The sequence below is a fragment of the Eretmochelys imbricata genome, chromosome 14, assembly GCF_965152235.1.
Source record: "Eretmochelys imbricata isolate rEreImb1 chromosome 14, rEreImb1.hap1, whole genome shotgun sequence".
In the NCBI taxonomy this organism is placed as follows: domain Eukaryota; kingdom Metazoa; phylum Chordata; order Testudines; family Cheloniidae; genus Eretmochelys; species Eretmochelys imbricata.
In genome coordinates this window covers 15632376-15653959 of record NC_135585.1, presented here as the reverse complement: position 1 = coordinate 15653959, position 21584 = coordinate 15632376, and the positions used below count along the sequence as shown (strand labels likewise).

At 52.1% G+C, this 21584-nt stretch overlaps 1 protein-coding gene across 1 annotated transcript in view; it reads right to left on the bottom strand.

Annotated features, from left to right (window-relative positions):
* The window catches only part of ITGB4 (integrin subunit beta 4), a 44884-nt gene extending 25920 nt beyond the window's left edge, over positions 1-18964 (bottom strand). Inside the window, exons 1-14 of the mRNA XM_077834015.1 lie at positions 18879-18964; positions 15717-15811; positions 15170-15252; positions 13725-13826; positions 12230-12434; positions 11656-11752; positions 10445-10616; positions 9425-9688; positions 6441-6530; positions 6129-6251; positions 2504-2671; positions 1706-1782; positions 1239-1450; positions 114-217 (exon numbers count right to left, since the gene is read on the bottom strand). Of these exons, the coding sequence (XP_077690141.1) occupies positions 114-217; positions 1239-1450; positions 1706-1782; positions 2504-2671; positions 6129-6251; positions 6441-6530; positions 9425-9688; positions 10445-10616; positions 11656-11752; positions 12230-12434; positions 13725-13826; positions 15170-15252; positions 15717-15811; positions 18879-18964 (1878 nt within the window). The remainder of the gene's footprint in view (positions 1-113; positions 218-1238; positions 1451-1705; positions 1783-2503; positions 2672-6128; positions 6252-6440; positions 6531-9424; positions 9689-10444; positions 10617-11655; positions 11753-12229; positions 12435-13724; positions 13827-15169; positions 15253-15716; positions 15812-18878) is intronic.
* Positions 18965-21584: the final 2620 nt, after the last annotated feature.

Genomic DNA, 21584 nt, shown 5'->3' with positions numbered 1-21584 from the left:
CTCTCTGACCCCGAACCCTTTGGATCCAGGGCAGCAGGAAAGTCAGACCCAGCCTCCACCTAGTTTGCCCTCCCCCGCCCCAGCATGGAACAGTCCCGCACTCAGTAACCTACTCCTTTGCTGTCGATGCAGGTGTCATTGCTTGTGGGGCATTCACAGCCAGGGCCCCCCCAGCCACTTTCACATGCACACTGACCCATGTAGCAGCGACCACGATCTGCAGAGAAAGAGCGGATGCTACAGGTGAGTGCTGAATTGGGCAGCATCCCTAGCTCCTGATCCCCTGAGGATATTCCTGCCTTTGACTCTCAGTCCCATGAGCCATCCCAGCTGCTCCCTAGAGGATTCCCTCACTGTATCTTAGGTAGCTGGGCTTTGTCCTCCTACTTTACCCTTTGAGGGCACCTGCCCTCCTCTCCCTGGGGGAGAGGAAAAGGGATAGTTGGTTGCATGGTGCAAAGAAGCAATTGATTATACTGATTACAGATGAGGGACATGATCCAGTTTCATTCAGATCAATGGGCATCTTTCCATTCACTTCAATGAGGGGTGGGCCAGGACCCAGGGCTCTAATCAGACCTGAGCTGCACCAATCCTTCACCATGGCCCTGGCTCCAAAGCAACTCTACGGTTAGCAAAGCACACTCCCTTCCTTGTGCTTTGCAGTGTAACCTTCCGGCTCAGGATGCGGGTGGTGGGGCCATGTCCCTCTCTAGTAGCTGGTTCTTAGTGCATAAAAGGATCTACTGCAACTACCATCACCAACTAAAGGAAATCTCCTTTAGCTCAAGGAGCAGAGGCCTATCTATTGAGAGCCCCATGTCCTGGGTTCTCTCCCCAGAGTCCCTATGAGCAGCAAGATTTGTTCCAGGTGCGGGCTGAAAGCCAGGCTTTGTGTTGGATTTAGTATTTGCATTTAGCTCTAACTCTTAAGGGATGTCTGGGTCACATGAGACAAGCTTTGGCAGCCATTCTCGGACAGTCCTGTTCAGAAAAGCTCTTTGCAGAGATGGGTCCTGACCCAACTCTCCAGATCTGACCCCTGCACTGGGGGGCGTTTGCACATCTGGCGTTGAAGCTCACATCTTGAGGGGTGTGAATGGCAAAGCTCTGCGCCTGCTTCATTACCAAAATCATGCCTGGGCAGCGCCCCAAGGGACGGAGCTGCAGGAGCCCCCGAGGCCAGCTAGCAGCCGTGTCGCAGGCGGGCAGGCGCCAGCCTCTCGGCCCCCACTCACCATTGCAGAGGAAGCCGGAGGTGCGTGGGCACTGGAAGTTGTCGAACTGGCAGAAGTCACCCTCATAGCGCTGGGTCAGGTCCTCAGAATAGCACTGGCATTTCCCGCAGAGGCACTCGCCCCGCCCCGAGCAAGGCTCTGAGTCTCCAGGGCGGATGCAGGCCTGGTTGTCACTGGAAGAGGCTGTGGAACAGTTACACACGTCCCCTCGCCTGGCAGAGAGAGAGAGACACACACACACACACTGAGAGGCCTTAGAAGCCAGAGGCACCAGAGGGCCCATCAGGGGACAGATCCCTGGCACCGGACCCAGTGGGGAGATTCACATCCACAGAGAGAGCAGCCATCACATACAGGGTGAGAAAGCCTAAGCCAAGATCTTTTGACCTCCACTGATAACTGAAGCCTGGAGGAGGAGGTTTCCAGGACTGGGTCCCCTACGGAGCAGCACTGGACAGGATCCTTACCAGCCTGGATAGCAGACGCACTGCCCACAGACAAAGTCCCCTTTGAAACTGCACCTGGATGACCCAACGATCTTTTGCTGTAAACAAAAACGAGAGGGGACGTTACTGACCCTCCTCCAGGGACTCAGACCCAGTCACGTGTCCCTAGAAGATGGACTAGCAGGCTCTAGGGTCTCTAGGACCCTCTGCTGATGGCCCCTGAGGGCACATGAAGAAGAGAAGGTGGGGGGGGGCTGGGCAGATCTTCAGCAGGATGAGAGGGGAGCTCTTTTTAGCAGGTACCGTATCCCTAGCTCTGTGCACAGGCTGTAGCAAAATGTCTCCTTGGCGAGATTAGGAATCTGTTCCACAGGAAGCTGGGAACAATAAACTCACTTCACTTGGGAAGCCCACCTCAAAAGGCCTGGAGATGCTGCCCGCAGCACCCCGAGCAGACACATCTGTAAACTCCATTCCACCCCCAGACCTCCAATGGTGAAACAAATCCACAGCCCCCAAGCTCTTTGCAGTTGATACGACACTGCTCACCCCAGCCATTTGTGCATTCATGGCAGCAGCAAGGACAGAATTCCTGCTCTGAAAGCACAAACCCTGGCTACCTGAGCTAAAGGAGAATCTCCATTAGCTGGTAGCTGCAAGGGGAATATGACACACAGTTGAACAGTGAGGATCCCATCTAGTAGAGGGCAGTGGTGCTCACATACTAGCCAATTCATTACAATCCCGGTCTGTAACAGAGCAGAGGATGTCCCGGGGTTTCCCCTGGAAGCGAAGAGGATGGGAATGCAGCCTCCATACCTGCTCGCAGGGGCAGACGTCGCAGATGACGGAGGCGGTGATTTTCAGGCTGTCACTCAAAGAGGAGGGTTTCACGTGAATTACCCCGTGCTGCTCTTTCTTGGGGAGGTTGCAGACGTGCTCCCCGCCCACGTACTCATGAGCTTTCACGCGCACCATGAAGCTGCCCTGAATGGAAGAGACCCATTTGTTAGCGGTCAGTGGCCAAACACTCCTTCTAGATCCAGCTGCTGCTCTGGTGGATTTGAACGGGTGCCCTGGAGGCGAGAGTCTGGGGAGATTCTCAGGGAATAAAGAGAAGGATGGAGATAAGTATTTAAGAAAAAAAAAAGCTATCTCCTTTCCAGGACAATAAATGAATTGTGGGGAACTACCTTGCCCTGGCTGTAGAGGCTCGGCCTGCAAGGTACCTTCCGCTATTATTCATCTGTATTGCAGTAGCACCTAGAAGCTGCAATAATAAATGAGGGCCCCCATTGTATTAGATGCTGTACAAACACACGACAAGACTGTCCCTGCTCCAAGGAGCTTAAGTCCAGCTATTACTCTGATAACACCAGGAACATGCACATTTCAAAACTGCTGTTAACCTACACAAGACAGGAAGGATGGCCCAGCAGTTAGGACACTAGCCTGAGACTCAGGAGACCTGGGTGCATTTTCCTGCTTTGTGAGACTCCCTGCATGACCCTAGGCAAATCACTTAGTCTGGGTGCCTCAGTTCCGCTTCTCTAAAATGGGGATAACAGCACTGCCCTACCTCACAGGGGTGCTGTGAGCATGGATACACTGAAGACTGAGGTGCTCAGATACCATGATGATGAGGGCCAGCTAAGTCTCCAAGACGGATGGCATGAGGGTTTGTGGAGCGCACAGGAATGCAGGAACCACTTTTCAGAGGCTCGTTAATCAAGTGTTAAATGAGCTACAAGACTTTACCTGAGTTTATACTGATGACTTTGCACTGTTTAGCAGTTCTTGGTCAGATCACTGAAACCACTTGGGCATTGTGCTAACAAAACTCAGAGATGCAGGTCTTACTGTACAGGTGTCAAAATGTAAAACAGAAGCTGATGAAGTTCCTTATTTAGAACATTGGTTAGGAGGTGGCCAAATTTCTCCCAATCCCCTGAAAGTGAAAGCTGTTGTTATCTGGCCTATGGCCCAGACTGAAAAACAAGTCCAGTCTTTGACAGGGTTGGTTAAATATTGCCACCGATTTGTGCACGTTTCAGTGACATTGTGTCTGCTGTCACAGACTTGCACAAAAGCCAAAGCCAAATAAAACAGGGTGGGGACAAAAGCTTGCCAGGAAGGTTTTGATGAGGTAAAGAAAATCCTGTCAGAAAAGCCTGTTCTGCCCAGTCCAAATGTTGACAAAATGTTTGAACTATGCACTGATGCGTCAGACACTGGTTTGGGTGCGGTGGTGATGCAAATGGGGGAAAGGAACAAAAAGCTGCCCGTCGCTTTCTGAGGTAAAAAAACTGACACCCACTGAACAGAATTATTGTGTCATGGAAAAAGAATGTTATACCATTGTATGGGATGTCAAACCGGTAAGGCCCTGTCTATTAACAGAAGGTTTAGGATCCTGACAGATTGATATCCATCGGTGTAGCTGCATCGAACCCAAGGTACTAATTCCAAACTGCTACACCACACTCCAAGAACATGGCATGGAAACTGTGCAGATTAAGGGAAGAGAAAATATTATGGCAGATGCCCTGTTCAAGCAAGAGGGTTATGACCCGACACCTGCAGATCAGCCCGTGGCTGACCCTACTGTAAGAGAAGAAGTGCGACCTTAAGAGCCACTCAGTGCCAACTGGCAACAGGTTCACTATTGTGGAACAACAAATCCTAACAGGCCTGAAAACTCACAACCATTGGCACACTGCTTTCATGGTATTTATCCATAAATGATGTCACATGAGGGCTCTAATAAAGGCTTATGTCAGAGTAGGGTGGCCAGGTGTCCGGTTATCGACCTTAAAATCCGGTTGGAAAGGGGACCTGATGGTGTCTGGTCACTGCAGGTGGGGAGGCGCCTAGCCATCACCCGCGCCAGCCCCTACTCAGCCAGGGCCGCCTCCCACCTGCATCAGGCGGCTGCAGCTCCCAGCCCCAGCTCTGTAGGTGAGTCCCTCCCGACCCTCACAGGGGCGGGGAGAGGGAAAAAGCAGTGAGCGATGAAGAGAGGGGGAAAGAGGAGAGAAATGGGGGCGGGGGCTCAGGGGAAGGGGCAGAGCAGGAGCGGGTCTTTGGGGGAAGAGGCAGGGCAGGGGTGAGGCTTGGGGGGCAGGGGTGGGTCCTTGGGGGGGGGGGAGGGAAGGGGAAGGGGCAGGGCAGGAGAGGTTCTGGCACTCCTGCTGGAGTGTCTGGTTTTTAAATATTACAAAGTTGGCAACCCTTCGTCATAGTGATCCTCATACTTGTTGTGACGTGTACGTACAGATGATATTTTAAAAGTGATGTATGTATGTACTGTACCATGAACATATGTTCATAAAGTCTGAATCCAGGCAGGGTTGACAAACACGTTTCTGCCAGACACAGGCTGTACATTCACTCGTCTGCCTTGGTTGACATGTAAATTAAGCATTGCAAGCAAACACAATGGAAGTGCCCCATTTGCAGACAAAGTCAGCATAAAGCTGTGAGGTCAACACATCAGGAAGGGTCATCCCAACCAGGGCCGGCTCTAGCTTTTTTGCTGCCCCAAGCGGCGAAGAAGAAGAAAAAAAAAGAAAAACCTGATTGAGCTGCCACCGAAGAGGAAGAGAAGGAATGAAGGATTTGCCGCCGAATTGCCGCCGAAGACCCGGACGTGCAGCCCCAATAATGCAGGGAGTGCTGCCCTTTCTATTGGCCGCCCCAGGCACCTGCTTCCTTTGCTGGTTCCTGGAGCCAGCCCTGATCCCAATTCTGGGGACAAACAATGAATTTGCGGGAGATATAAGGAGAAGGCAAAAGGACACCTCTTTATCCTTCACTGAGGAAGCAAAAGGACAATGCTTTTTGCAGTCACGAAAGGGGGATCCCGGCCAGTTGGTTGAAGATGCTGGGAGATTGCTTTGGATGAGATCAGCCTCTTTAGACAGAGGTTTAGTCTGTTATGTTTAGACTCTAGGAAGTGCGCTCTACTTTGTTTTGCATGTAACCATCCTGTTTCCATTATCCTTACTCACTGTCTCTTCAATCTTAATCTTTGATGATAAACTTCTGATTGTTTTCACTATAAATATATCTCAGTGCTCTGATGTCCTATAGGAGCTGGTCTTGTGTTGAACCAGTCAAGATGTGTGTAGTGTTCTCCTGGGGACAGCAAACCTGGTAATTTCTGTGAGCATCCAGTGTCAGGGGCTGGACGTAATAGGAGAACTCTTCAAAGGGACTCAGGGAGTGGGGTGCATCTACTGTTCACCTGCAAGGCAAAGTTTGGCTGGCATAGCCCAGAGAAGATTGTTTGGGTGTCTGACAACTGGTGGTGTCAGGGAGCTGACACCCAGTGCAGCACAAGCAAATCTCTCTCATGCTGAAGGCAGGGAGGTAATAAGGTGACTCACAACCTGGGCACCCTAAGAATTGTTACAGATGGATAGAAGCTCAGTGTAAGACTTACCACTTCCCCGCGGGTGACCTGGAATGAGCCAGACTCTGTCTTTACATATTTCAAGGAGGTAAATTCTGTCTTCATGGACTTAGGGACTGAGTCTGCCCGGATGTCCATCTTGGAACGGATACGCTGGGATGGAAGAACGAAAGATAGATCCCAACAGCACTTATCTTCAGCACATAACCCATCCACATCACCCCTTCCCACCTGCCCAGGAGGTGGCAAAGGGCTCCACTGCACTTTCCCTGGCAGAATGCTCCCCCTACCCAGTGGCTTGATTCTCTGAGCTAGACTGAGACCCCAGAGGTCGTCTCTTACCTCGAAAGCCACGCGAATCAGCTCCACAATATTGGAGGAGTCTTCCTGCAGCACCCCAATTTCCGAGATGGGGAAATACTTGTGCAGCTTCTGAAAAATAAAGGGAGACGAAGCTAAGCCACAAACCCTTGAAGGAACACTGTGGTTCCGGAGACACCCATGCAAGGGTTCATTTCCATAAACCAGCAGCAAAGGCAACAGAGCCCTGCCCTCAGGCTACGAACAGCCAATGGGAGTTTGTGCTGGAGCGGACAGCTGGTGGGTGGCGTTTCTCTGAAGCCTGCCTAAAGCGAGACATCCCTGGCCCCATCTTGCTCAGGTTGTTTAAGTCAGTTATTAATAAAAAGCAGTGGCTTCCCCCATGTCACCTCCAGATTCAGAGCGAGCATCACTCCAAATACGACGGCAGTGAAGATGCACAGTGGGGAATGGCTGGGGGCACCTTCAAATCAGCAGCTGCTGCTACCATCAATTTTCTATGCACAGGACAGGCGGCACGTGGGACCTTGTCGTTCTGAATTCCCTCCTCCTCCACCCGCATTCATCAGCACGACAAACCCAGTGGGACAACCCCGCTCAGTCCGGGGGAAGGGCCCAGGGATCTTTAGGGGGATGGATTTGGAGGGTGGCCTACTCAATGCCCAGAAGTGAGAAGGACCTCTTCCTTTCTGCACCCCATACCTTCCCCACTTTAATGTAGGCTTTTCTCTGGCACTTGCCATTGCAGTGCCTGGGCCCCACAGCACCAGAATGAATTTCACCCCTGGAGTCGGGGAAGGGTGATTATCCCCATTTTGCAGTGGGAACACGGAGGCACAGAGATGAAGTGACTTGCCCGAGGACACTCAGGGAGTCTGCGGCAGAGGTGGGAACAGAATGGAGGTCTCCTGAGTCCCAGTCCAGTGCCTTATCCACAAGGCCATTCTTCCCTTTGCCCTGTCATTAGCCAAACATTTGCACAACACACCTCCCCAGATCTTCCTCTCACCTAACACAGCAGGCACGTCAGTAGCATTTCACTAACCAGCTCGAGGTGGAACGAGAGCTAGGCCTGAGTGAAAAGCCTGGATTTCACCATCTGCGAACTGTGGGAAGGTTCTGATTCGGATCAGAACTTGACAGCTGTCCCCTCTCTCTATAATAGGCCAAACCAAAACCTGGGCTCTGCAGCTGGACACACTCAGACCCCTACCTTACGTCTCAGACCCATCTTCATATGGAGCTCAAATACCTTCAGCAGGAAAACAGAGCCAGAGATCTCCTCAGGAGAAAAACACACCTGAGACAAACCTCGCCAGCCACTGGATGTCCTCACTGCTTCCCAAGAAACATATACCCAAGCCCTGCCCACCAGCACTGAGCCCCACAGGAAGTCAGAATGGGGGGTTCCTGTGGATCTGATAGAGCTCAATAGCAGCCTCGCCCCACTCCAGACTGATCAGTCCCTGGCACCCGCTGAAGACGAAGGCAGATTAGGTGATGTGGTTTAACACGTCAGAGAAGAGAGGAACATGTGCCCCCTCCCCAGGAGTCCTCCTTAGGAAGTAATTTAAGGCTCCAGGTTCAGAAGTACTGAGTGCTGGCAGCTCCCATTGACGCTCATCATGGCTGAAGTCAGGACCCTTCGCTCCTTGAGCTGCAATGCCCAGTTCAGAGTGGGTAGCGGTGCCACATCACACGGCCCTTTTGCTTCATCGCAGGAGAGGGGAAAGAGATGCGAGGGGAAGGGGAAATGCCAGAGTATGCCAACGAAGGGGAGCGCCTGAAAAATTCAGTTTCTGGAGAACCCAAATGAGACATTTTGACTTGCCAGCTGCCTGTCTGAAAGCAGAAAGTGAAACTGACAAGGGCCTTCCAACCAAGAAGCTGCCGTTTTGCTGATGGAAAGTGGAATTGTATTGGCAAAACTGAAATTTTTCCCCACAGAAAATTTCAAAAATGTTGAGAAAAGGGCATTTTCCACTGGGAAATCATTCTGACTGAGAATTCCTGGCCAGCTGACCCCTAGGGTCGTGACCAGCACTCCCTTTGCTTCATCACAGCCAAACTACTAACAGAGGTTGGTCCAATAAAAGGTAGTACCTCACCCACCTTGACCAGCCAAATTACAGGCTGATGTGGGTCCCCTGACAGAGATTTGATCCCATTCAGCATCCGTACAGTTCTCCTCCTAAGCAGTCCCTTGATCTCCCTCTGAGGTACTTATCTGGCCCCATGACTAGGGTGACCAGGTGTCCAGTTTTCGACCAGAACATCCGGTTGAAAAGGGATGCTGGCAGCTCCAATCAGCATTGCTGACCAGGCCACTGACTGTCCGGTTGGTGGTGCCGCGCAGCGGGGCTGGCAGGCTCCCTGTTAGCCTCCATGCCGCACAGCTGCCGGGAAGCAGCTGGCATGTCCCCCCTCCGGCTCCTACACGTAGGGGCAGCCAGGGTTCACCACACACTGCCCCTGCCCAAGCGCCGCCCCCGCAGCTCCCATTGGCCGGGAACCATGGCCAATGGGAGTTGTGGGGGCGGCACCTATGGACAGGGCAGCACATAGAGCCACCTTGCTGCGCCTCCACACAGGAGCAGGAGGGGAGACATGCCGCTGTTTCTGGGAGCTGCTTGAGGTAAGTGCTGCCCGGAGACTGCACCCCTGACCCCCTCCCATGCTCCAACCCCCTGCCCCAGCTCTTATCTCCCTCCCACCCTCCAAACCCCTCGATCCCAGCCCAGAGCACCCTCCTGCACTTCATGCCCCTCATCCCCAGCCCCACCCCAGAGCCTGCACCCACAGCCAGAGCCCTCACTCCCCCAGCCAGTGGGGGCTGGGCCTCAGAGAAGGGGAGTGGCATGGGCGGGGTCTTGGAGGAGCGGTGGGGCAAGGCAAGGCAAGGGTGTTCACTTTTGTGCAAGTAGAAAGTTGGCAACCCTACCCGTGACCAGTGCCTTAACTCCTTGCGCCTCCCACCCAGCTGTCTGCCCGCCCACCCCTTTCACCTCATAGTAGCTGTAGGAGTGGTTGGTGACGGCGAAGATTGGGATGATGTTGTGCTGGCCCAGCAGGCGCACCAGGGTGGGCACGGAGGGGTAGTCCTGCCTGGTGTCGAAGGTATAGGTGCCCGCTCCGTTCAGGTGACACTGCTCATCATTCCTCGGCAGGATCCCTGACAGGACGTTGGTGCCATCAGCTTCATAGTGGAAGGCAGACTCGGTGGAGAACAGCAGCAGGTGCGTGCTGTCATTCCTCCAGCCGATCTTCTCCTAGGGCCAGAGGGAAGGGGGGTGATGGGCATTTCATTCACTTGCCCATCAAACACAATGCACAGGGCCAATCCCAAGCGAGCGCACTAGCGGTGGCAGGCAGGGCTTTTCAGAGCATGGCATCCGACTCCTCACTGAAAGTCACTGGGGCTTGGGGTACCAGCCTCCATTTATAATCCCCACCTTCGCCGCTAGTGCACACATTCAACTGCCACACAGCCCAGGGAATTCAAAAATGGCAGGGGTGAAAGGGGTGAAAGCACCCCTTCCCTGCTCCCCCAGTGTACATCTCCCACCGAGCCTCTGGGGAGGTCCAGGTAGGTCCAGCCACAGCGGAGAAGCAGGCAGTTTCCTGTATATATGTGGCAGGACGCTAGCCTACTGATAAGGGAAATATCCATTTCTCCAGCCAGCCAGAATACATGCTGCCATGACTTGCTGGCCTCTGGGGAGCAGATCCACACAACCCTAGGAACAAGGGAACACTCAGAGGGCAAGAGGACCCAAGGGGAACACCGTAGACTGGGGGCACCTTCTCAGTGGGGTTTACTCTAGGAAGACGAGACAAGCTGCCATCTCAGCAACAGCAGCAGGTGCAGCGGACTGGCCATCCTAGGAGAGCAGTAGCTCCCACCAGGTATGGCCCTGAGTTCTGGGCTCAGGTTAGCCACACTGCTAGTCACCCATCCCACCTGCTGTCGCTCTCCCATCAAAACACACAAACCATCTAAAGGAGCCAGCCCCCTCCATACTCACCTTACAAACAGCCGTCTGTAGGATGGCATCAAAGCCCCCCTCCGGGGCGTCCAGATTGCCCGAGATGCGCTCTTTCCTCAGCTTCTGGCTGAAATGATTGATGTTGCTGGTCAGGCGGATGACATTTTTGAAGGAGAAGGGCGAGTCGGCATCCCTCCAGGGCTCTCGCAGCCTGATGGAGAAAAGGGGAAGCAAGGGCTTTCCAATGGGGCTTGGCTACTGAAGTCATCAAGAGATCACCACACATGGTGCCGTAAACATGTCTGGCACAGAGCGAGGTACTGCCCCAGCAACCCACGGCAAGCCATGTGACAAGAGGGTGTGCAAGGAAGGGCCCTGCATGAGGATCACCGGTGAGAAGGTAGAAGAGATCCCGGGAGCAATTGGTGCAGAAAGAAGGATTAGAAGCAGGAGAGACAGGTGGTCCCAGAACAAAGATCCCTTTTCCAGGTAGCAGGGCAGCACAAAGGCACGAAGCCGAGAGGTCCAAAAAGTGACATGAGGAGCAGTGAGGGGAGACGAGTGGGAGGAGCACTGGCAGCAAGAACAGAGACATGAGTAGGAGCAAGATCATGTAGGGCTCTGAAGGCACCCAGACATCTAGTCTCCTGAAGGTGGTAATACTTTGGTCTAATTCTGGTAGTTGGCTTGGCATGGAAGGAACTGGATGGTGTTTAGTGATGTACAGAAGGCCAGACTAGATGATCTGGTCCCTTCTGGCCTTAAACTCTATAAAAGAATGTGCAGCTCCAATTTGTTGTCGTAGGAAAGGGGAAACCAAGGATGGGACCCAAGGAGTGGGGCCGACGTGGGCTTGTGGCAGGACAGGCAGCCGATGGCATTAGCTGTGGCGTTTGAGAGACACCAGTGCGGAGGGCAGGCAGCCAATGGCATTAGCCGTGGCGTTTGGGAGACACCGGTGCGGAGGGCAGGCAGCCGATGGCATTAGCCGTGGTGTTTGGGAGACACCGGTGCGGAGGGCAGGCAGCCGATGGCATTAGCCGTGGTGTTTGGAGATACCGGCGCGGAAGACAGGAAGGCAGGAAGGCAGGAAAGAAGAGGTTTGCAGTTGTCAAAGCAAAAGAAGAAACCTGGACAGGGGGGTTGAGCACTGGAGACTGTGGAGCAGGGGAGCCAATTAGGAGACAGACAAGCGTTCCCTGACCAATCTCATCGAAGCCTGTCCATTGGGGCCTCTCAGCGCCACTTACTTCTCAGGTCTCATGTCTGTTTGTGGAGCCGAGACTTTGTCCACAAACTTGCCAAATCCGATGGTGTAATTGGAGGTCAGGGTTTGCAGGAATTCCGCTGGCAGGGAGGGAGGAAGGGAGAGAAAGCAGTGAGCTGGGATGCACTGGCAGGGACCAGAGCCCTTTTCCCATCATCTTCACATGGTAAGGCTCCTGGCTAGTGCAAGGGGTTATGGGATGAGGGGAACAAAGCGTTTGGGTCATTGGGCACCACACAGAACACACCAGCTCTCTAGGACACTGGTTCCCAGCTTTGCTTAGTATGAGACTAGAAAAGAGGACTCATGATGGGCCCTGTAGTGCAGCAAGGGCCAGAAGGAACACTTCAGGTGGGGAGAGGGACCCCAGGCCAGAAAGAGCCAGGTGCGTCACTAAGCAGCGAGGGCCAACGACAAACACCTGGTGGCCAGATGCACACAGCCCCTCTGCCGGTTGTGTTACTCTTCCCTGCCCTGGGTGGAGATTCTCTGCCCATGCTGTCAGTAGGGGGACCTGGCTTCCCTTCCTCCCCTAGCATGCCTAGCTCCAGCCTCACCTAGCTTCTGGCCCATCTTTTTGAGGTTGCTCAAGTCGTCAGACATGGAGTAGGAGAAGTCCATAAGAATATAGAGATCCACAGGGCTCTCGAGGGGCTGGAAGACGTCCATGTTGAAGCTGGCCTCCTCACCAGCTCTCAGCCGCATGATCATCTGCTGTGGGGACACCTGGGTTTTCTTCAGAGACATGTCAATGCTAACATTCTGCCAGAGGAGAGAGCGGAAAAGCGTTAGCAGAGCAGCAGAGGAGATTCACCCTGGTGCTTGCGATGAGGGGCAGGGGTAATAGCCTGTGTCTGGTGAACAAGGGGTCAACTTTCATTCTCCTTCCCCCTGCATGTGCTCAGGGGAAGCACTGCTGGGGACACCTGGCGGGACTGACACCAGTGGGAAACCCCTGCACCCAGGTGAGTCTGGGTTAACCCCCCAGCTGGAGACATCTGTTTATTTTTGTGCTAACTAGGTGGATTGCTTCTTATCTGTGCGATTTCTAAGGACAGGCCCTCGCTGACTGTGCCCGGATGTGTCTAACCTACCTGAGGATGGGGAGCTTTGAGAATAGTTTATTCTGCTGCCCTGTCAGCATGAGTCCTTCCATTGCCCACCTGACTCCTGCTGCACCAGCGTTGGCAAGGGGGAAGCCCCAGAGAGGCCATGTTGATTGGGCAGGGTGAGAGGACAGTGCAAGGGCACCAGCAGCCGGTCTACATTAGGGCTGGAGGAGCTACACTGTACGAGAGCAACAGAAGGGAGAGGTTGCCCCAAATTCGCTGTGCCGACGAGGCCTCGGTGCCCTTTGTGGTGGGGTGGAGGTGGCCGTTACCCCTTTCCAAGGGGCACTGTGCTATGATCCCAAACTCATTTCGGGTGGGCTGCCAAACAGGCATCAGAGCTTCCAATCAATATCTATCAACTGGAGCTGGGCAACATGGGTCAATTGTCGACGACATTGTTTCCAATAGGGCGGAAAAAGATCCAGGACATTCTCACAACATTTCCCTGCCCCTCCCCCATGTCCTGATCCACTCAGCTGTCAACCTTGGCTGAATTCTGACTGGCACCCTAGAGGTGAAAGCCTGTTATCCCATTACCCACGCCAGAGTTAGCCTGTCAAGCTGCCTCACCCACTCCTGCATTTCGAACAGAGCTTGACATGCGCGTGTCTTTTTGTTCATGCATCCGTTTCACCGGCAGGTCTTTGAGAATGGGGTATGTTAATCAGCTAGCAAAGAGCATATCCTGTTTTTGAGTGGGCCTTACGTAAACAGTAGCTGCTGGTATGTATATTCGCCTAGCTGTGTGGAATTGCAAAGAAGTATTTAGGAACCTGGAGGGGGTTCTCTCAGCGGGTTATAACAACCAGAAGGTGAGGTTCGGGACACGCTGATGTCCCTTGAAGAGCTGTGCGAATGCAATCAAGTGAAAGGCTTGTCAAGGAAACAAGGAGCAGAACGTTGGTGGATTATCTCCAGGGCTCTGGTGCTCTTTGCTCACCTTCTGCACCAGCATCTCTCCTCTCACGTACACAATGCTGGCCCGGATGCAGCCATAGCTCACCAGGTTCTCTCTCAGGTCACATCGGGATTCTTTGAAAGTCTGTGACCACAGGAGAGGAAAACCCACAGAGTTAGGAAACAGTCCAGGGAGGATGGGAAGCATTCAGGGAGGGGGGATCAGGCAGCCAGCCCCTCCTCCGCTAGGATAGCAGAGGGCAGGAGTGGAAAAAGCTCTGCTGGGCAGGCATTTCGGCTTCATGAGAGACTGCCCCTCTGACACCTCTCCGTCGCAGGCCCCAGCTCCCCTCCCGTTCGTGAGGACCACGGTGTTCAGCCAGTCAGCCCTCTCCCCCTGCAAACACTTACCCCCCGGAAAGCATATAACAGATATTGAAACGTCATCTTAGATAGAAAAGAGGGAGAGTCCCCCACCTGTTCACTCTTCCATCTCTCCCACATTGTGGGTTTAGCGTTCTCTGTGCTTCACCCGCCTGTGTTTTACATCCCAATTCCTCTCTGCTCCCTCTCTCCTGCCCTCCCCCTTCTATTGAGCCAAGGATCAGGCTTATCTGAGTCTGAAATTACAACAAAGCCCTCTTAAAAATTCCTCACTGGTCCTCATTTCCTGCATTCTTGGTTCACTTGAGTCCCTCCCCTCCCTCCTCTCACCTTCCTTTCTCTCCCCACACAGAGCCAGCACCTCTTGTGTGGTCTACCCTATGTGCCCCCCTCACCCTGCTGGGACCGGGGCCCTGCTACCTGACAAAGCAGCTTTGCAAGAAATGCTTTCGCACTCTCGCCACTGGCCTATCCAGCTCACGTCTGGGCAGATCTGCACTGTGGTAACTTGTGCCATTGGACTGGAGAGACTGGGGACCAGGAGGCAGTGGGGCAATTGTTTTGTCTGATCACAGCCCAACCCCTCATCTCACAGTGGGGTACGTCAGACCCAAATGCCCACCCCTCGCTCTCATTCCAGAGTTGGGGGTTGGCGTCTATCCCTGAGCAGCCAGAGATCCCTGCTCTGAGCCCACCGCAAACCGCCCCCCTGCCTGGGTTATACTGCCACCAGGTTCATTTCCCTTTGGACCCATTTCTTGAGGAAGCAGAATCTAAAGGAGCCTCTTATACAGCTCCCCTAACAGGGAGGCTCTCCGGCAGTCTGAGCGAGGGCTGCACTGAGGAGGCGGCAGGTCAAAAGAGAGACGGGCCTGAGCCCAATCTTGGAATACCCCCAAACTGTCTGTGAGTGACAGACAGAGACAGCGTGGAGCCACATGTTGCCAAAGCCGGGATCCAGCCTATTAGAAGGAGAGGGCTCAATTGTGAAGCTGGATCCAAACACAGGTTCCCTCTCTTGGAGGCTGATGGGGGGCCTCTCTCTAGTGAAAGGCCACGTGACCACACTGTGCGTGACATAGTCCTGAGAGGGGAGGCACTCACCTCATCCGTGCAGTAGGAGCAGTCCTTGCTCACTCGGATACACTCCGTGCAGCTTCTTGCTCTGGAGGCCACGCAGCGATTAACTAGGAGGCAAGATCAAACACATCAAGAGTGGAAGAAGCTGGCCTGACCTCGGAAAGCAAGAAGGGGCGAGCCACGATCAGAGGGGCTGGGCCTGCTCCCAGTCAGTAGGAGTTTTATCGCAGACTTAGTGGGAGCTGGCTCAAAACCAGAGACAGCGTGTATGTCAGACAGACCAACGGAAGGGAGCTATGGAGCAAGTGCACGCAAAAGAAATAGGAGGGTGTGTTAAAGAGCATTATCTTGGATAGCGCCAGGGCCTAACAGTCAGGACACCTGGATGCTGCTCACAAGCTCTGCCACACATTCAGCATTTCAAGAGTGATTGGAATAGGAGTAGATACAAAGCGGCTGCTTAGCAGGCCAGGAGAAGGCAGCTGGAGAGGCATGTGCCCCAGAGCTCCCAGGGCCAAGGACTTCAGCAGCGTAACCAAGTAGGGGAGACAAACACAAGAGCTGAACTTACTTCTGTTCTTTTGGCACAAGCATACGTCACAGACCATGACCAACAGGAGCAGCCCGGCCAATGCCCTTTTGAGCAGCATGTCCATCCTCTTCCTCCTGGAAATGAACAAGCCGACAATGTTACAAGGAGTGTGTGTGGAGTTTTATATTGGGGATAACCCATGCAACGCATCCAACACATGAGCAATCACAGCCGAGCAGTTGTGGGGCTGCAGAGGACTCTACCTCCAGACAGGTTCGCAGCATGGGGTGATTGGCAGAGCCTCCACAAATAGGAACACCCCCCACCACCATTCAGAGAGATGGGGGGGGAGATGATTTTATACTGGAATTAACCCATGGGATACTGGAGTAGGACAGGGGAATGAAGCAGGGTCTTTAGTTTCCCAAACAGGTGTTTCAGCTTTAAAGCGGCTAGTGATCTGTACAAATGGGTTGAATATCCCAGTGCATCCCTGTGTGTAGTGCCCTCATGCTGGCAGCAGCCACTGCCCTGTTCAGCACAGATTTTATTGGGTCACCTTCCCCGGCAGGCTCACTCATATCCAGGAACACGCTGTGCTCTGGGACTGGAGCCCAGAAGGGGCCCTAGAACGATGCCTAGCAGCAATTAGGTCTGGTTAGCAGTCTCTGAATAGGAAAATGCCCAGCCCTGTAATATCGGGGTGCTGCAGGTCTGGTGTGAGGTACATCAGCAGAGCGGCAGCACAAACAGATGGGGGCTGCGGGCTGGGATCAAAGTGCCCTGGCAGAGCTGCATGGGGAGGCATGAACAATGCTTGCCTGGCTCTGGCAGAGCTATCAGTCTCTGCTCAGGAGAGGACCCAAGCGGTTTCCCTTCCCCTCTCTTAGCTGCCCACTCCTTCCTTCACAGAGATCCTCCTTGCTAAGGAGTCGCTGTGTGTTTTAAAGGCTCCAGTAACCGCTGGTTCTTCTGCACCCTTCTCAGCAGAGCTACAAACACGTATAGTTCTCTGCCTTCCAGCCCCAACTAAGGAGGAGAAACCACTAATACTGACAGGTTTCAGAGTAACAGCCGTGTTACTCTGAATAAATAAATAAATTGGTTAGTCTCTGAGGTGCCACAAGTACTCCTTTTCTTTTCACTAATATTGACTGTCTCCACCATCCCATGGTTGCCTATGGACCAACAATAGGGTAGGCCATGGCTAATCAGAGCCCAGTGCCAGTCAGCCTGCATGACTCACAGCCAGAGCAAATACCTCCTTTTCCCGGGGTCAGGGCCCAGTGGTCTAATGAGAGACAGAGAAGGAAAAACAAGGTTTTCCTCCTTTTGGCTATTTTCTATTGTAGTAAGAATTTCCAGAATGGCACCAACCACTCTGGCAAGTGCCAGACATCCACAGTGAACCCTGATGTTTGGTCCCGTGACGGGCTATTGAACCGGTTTGCATCTTTGAGAGCCCGTGAAGAACAACTTTCACCGTCTGTCTGTTCCAAAGCTGCAGCCACACTGAAGTCAAACTAGTTGCAAAACGCTGACTTGTTAAATCATGTTTCCTGAGGCCATGCATGAACTTGCAATATTTTATTCAGCCATTAGATGTCTCTGGCTACTGCACAGCACTCTAGATGGGGTGTGGGGCCCCCGGGGAAACAAAGGAGACAAAACTTTGCAGAAGATCATTTAAGAGTTTGTAGTTTTCTATTATAGACACCTCCTCTGCCAGGAGGACTGATTCCCTGTATTGCTACATGTGGGCAGGAAAATTAAAAATGTCAAGGCCGAAGTCTAGCTTAAGGTACTAAAGCACCTGGAGCTAGAGGATGCAGGCACAATGCAAGGTTGACTCTCACAACAAAGACTCCCTGGGGCTAGTCAGTTTGGTTCTCCATCTCAGGGTAATCCATGCTCCTGAGCATGATGTTAAAATATCAAGAGGCTTCAAAGCAGGAATCTTTCAGGAAGGTGGGAATGATGCGTCTTGGGTTGTCACATACAGCAGCAGCTCACCATTTCCCACTGGGAGACCCTCCCGAAGAACTGGGCTTTGTGAACTAGCTGGTAAGGGCCTTATATAAAAATGTCTGAAATCAGCAGAAAGACTCCCATTGACTTTATGGGCTTTGGGCCAGGCGTAGATCCAGCAAAGACTTGCCTCCGGGTCCCTTCCAGCCCTACCTCTCTATAGTTCTGCGTTTATCTGCATAGTGAGTTGCTCCATTGAAGCCCACCGAACTGCTCGCAGTGTATAACGCTGAGCATGTGCGTCAGTCTGCCAGATCAGGGCCTCAGCACTCAAGCACTGGCCTCTCTCTCTTGGTGTTATACTGCACTTTTCATTAGAGCACCTGGATAACATGACGAGATGTACTCTGTTCATGTACCTTGCTGCTGGGGCTTAAGCATTCAGTCCCACTGGTTTATCAAGTCTGAAGTGAATTTAGAGCTGGTGGAAGGTGCTACCATTGGCAGCCATGGAGATCAATGTCCTCTGGTTACTCATAGCTGTGGCCTCCTACTCTGACTCCCTGACAGAGCATTTCAGCCCGACCTGGAGGCACCCATCTCTAAGGAGTCTGAGGATATTTCAACCTCTGCCCGCATTCAGACTTTGGTGCTTCTGCTGTCACTGCCAGCAAAGTTCCAGTTAATGCCAGGTGCACTGTGGGCAGCTGCCCATTAGGCACTGCACCGAGACGACCATCTCATTTGGCACCAGATGGTAACAGTTTCCAATTACTGCTGGGCGGGAATGGTTCTGAACTGGGGAAAGTCTCCCATTCCCATGAGCCGCCTCCTGCCCTACTGAACCCTAGTCCTGATGACATGATCGTAACGAGAGGCAGGGAAACACCAGTTGCTCAGACTCTCCAGCAACGAGCACTATAGAAACGCCTTGAAACACCATCCACAATTGAGACCCAAAGGATGGGCTCTCTTCCCAAGCGAGAAGGAGAAAACACAGAGGTAAACCACCCTGCATTGCCACTACCAGCACTCAGCAAAACCCACTCCACCACACATCCAAAGAGCCTATGGCTGTTGTGAAGACCCTGCATTTGATGCCTGCTATGTCACACAGGCACTGGTGTTGGCATGCCAAGCTCACAGATATATATAGATCTCCAGAGGAGGGAGGGTACTTGGATTGTTTAGAGGAAAGACAGGAAAGAACCATTAGGGGAGAGTTTGAATCACCATGTGCTATTCAGTGCCTTGGGTGCACAGGCTGCCATCAAGTCGTGGTGAGCGGTTAGACCAAAGACGATAAAATCCAGCCCCATTTTACCAGCAATGTTGCCATGCAACAGACCAGGGAACGTGCGCGTCTGTAAGCACCCTGTTAGACGGTGTGCTCTTCAGGGCAGGGGCTGTGGTCTCTTACTAGGGTTTTATATTACACCTAGCACAATGGGTCTCTGACTCTGAGCGGGATCTCCAGGCACTACTGTCATACACATAATAAGGAGTGCTGTAGCCCCCACTTTTCCCGCTAGCACTTCTCGCCTAGCCACCCTAGACGTTGCTGAGTAGGTCCAGTGCTCAGTCCTGCCCTGAGCACCACATGGCAGATCAACGTGGAGATGCCTTGGGGAAAACACCCCCTCAAAACAACCCAAACACACACCAGGCTCGCCAAGAATGATCACAGCTGCCCAACAACAGGTCAGATCATTTCAGAACCCCGACGAGCAGGAGTTAAAAGCAGGAGATTACTGTGTCTTAACAACCACGGAGTGTTTTGAATTCTCCTTTTGTCTCACATTTCCTCTTAGCCAGTGAAAACTGCTCCAAACCCCTGCGAGGAAGTGAACATTTCTCAGTCGAAAAGATTTGTTAGAGTGTATTCTCCATGCACTCACTAGCAGATGCGTGGTCTGTTATGCTCTTGGTTTCTCTCTTTTCTAAAGGTGCAGCTTAGGAAAGTAGCAGCGCTGGCCAGTTCTAACACAGGGAACGCAAGAGGGTGCAGCAGGCAGGGCACCAGACTGGGAGCTCGGAGACCTGGGATCTAAATCCTGACTCTGCCATTAACTCACATCGCAACTTTGGGCAAGTCATTTCAAGAAGGGCTGTGGAGAAAGAGTACTGGACTAGGACTCAGGAGACGTGGATTCTATTCCCAGCTTTGCTATTAGCCTGCAGGGTGACCTTGAGCAAGTCACTCTGCCTCTGTGCCTCAGTTTCCCCACTTGTAAAAGGGGAATTATGACACTGACCTCCTTTGTGAAGTGCTTTGAGAGCGACTGATGAAAAGCACTAGATAAGAGATGGGTGTTAATTATCTCTACGCTTCAGTTTCTTGATCTGTAAAATGGGAATATGAATGCAAAATGTAAGTTGTATTACTGTAGCAGTAGAAATTCCCAACTGCAATCAGGGCTTGTTTGTACTAGGTGGTGCACATACACATGATAAGACACAGTCCCTTCCCTGAAGAGGCTACAGGTTAAATCGGCAAAGGGTATGAGAAAGGAGCAACCACCCTCTGCAACTCCTTTTAAAGAGTGACTTTTAAAAGTATGTGGGTGCCTCAATTGAGCCACCTTAAAGTCTTGGCCAGAGTCTGCTCCTTGTACCTTTACTGAACCAATATGGCTGTACCAGCTGGCAGGATGGGTTAGGCATAAACCTGACAGGATGCTGCATCTGGATTCCAGGACAGTTTTAATGGAAGAGAGGTCCATGTGTGCAGCCCTGGCTGGAAAGGGGAGCACCTCCTCCCAACAAACGTGAAGTGCATCATTAATAGGGGCACAGACCAATGGCGTATTAATACATGTGAAAGAGCCAGAGCTGCTTGAAAATCGATATCCTAGGAAGGCATCATATCTCGATAAGTACCCTAAGAATTGCTAGACTGGATCAAACCTGAAGTCCATCTAGTCCAGTATGCAGTCTCTGACAGTGGCCAACACTCAATGCTTCAGAGTAAGGTGCAAGAAACCTTGCATTTGGCAGATGTGGGAGAATCTGTCCCCCATGGTAGATTTCATGCTAATCCCCAATAGCTGTCGGTTTAAACCCTGGCGCATGAGGTTTAATATCCCTTGCAGGATTTATTAGCATTAGCTATAATTCTGGATATTCTTATCCCTATAAACGTCCAGCCCCTCTTTGAATCACACTATTTTTTGGCTTCAAGAACATCCTGACACAACGCATTCCACACTTGGTTGGTGTGTTGTGTGAAAAAGCATTTGTTTTTATTGGTTTTGAATTTGCCACTTTTAAATGTCATTGAATGCCACTTGTTCTTGTGATATAAGACAGGGAGACCTAAACTCCTGACCTACCTTCTCTAAACCATTAATTATTTCATACACTGTCATCATGTCTCCTCTTATTCATCTTCTTTCCAAAGTAACAACCCCAGGCTTTTCCCATTTCTAGTCATAGGAGAGTTTTTCCAAGCCCTGGATCATTCCTATCACCCTTTTCTGAACCGCCTCCAGTTCTGGAGGATCATTTTGGAGATGGGGTGATGAGTACTGCACACAGTATTTCAGATCCTTCTACACACTAACATTTTGGTTGCCTTTTAGAGTGCAGCTACACATTCAGGGAGACCCTCATTGAGCTGTCTATGCCTTCTGACCTATTCCGCCCAGGTCCCTTTCTTTGGCTGACACAATTAATTTAGAACCCTGTAAGGTGTTGGAGTAGTTTAAATGTTACCCTTCAAGGTGCATTACTTTGCATTTAACAATGAACTTCATTTGCCGGCATGTTGTCCATTCTCCTAGCTGGGGGAGGTCCCTCCTCTGAAGTTCCTGCCAGTTTTCTCCGGCTGTGACTAACAAAGATAGCTTTGTGACACCTGCGGGGTGTGCCACCTCACCCTCCTTTCCAAATAATTAATAAATAGATTAAAACATTAGACCTCGTAGGGAACCTTGATGA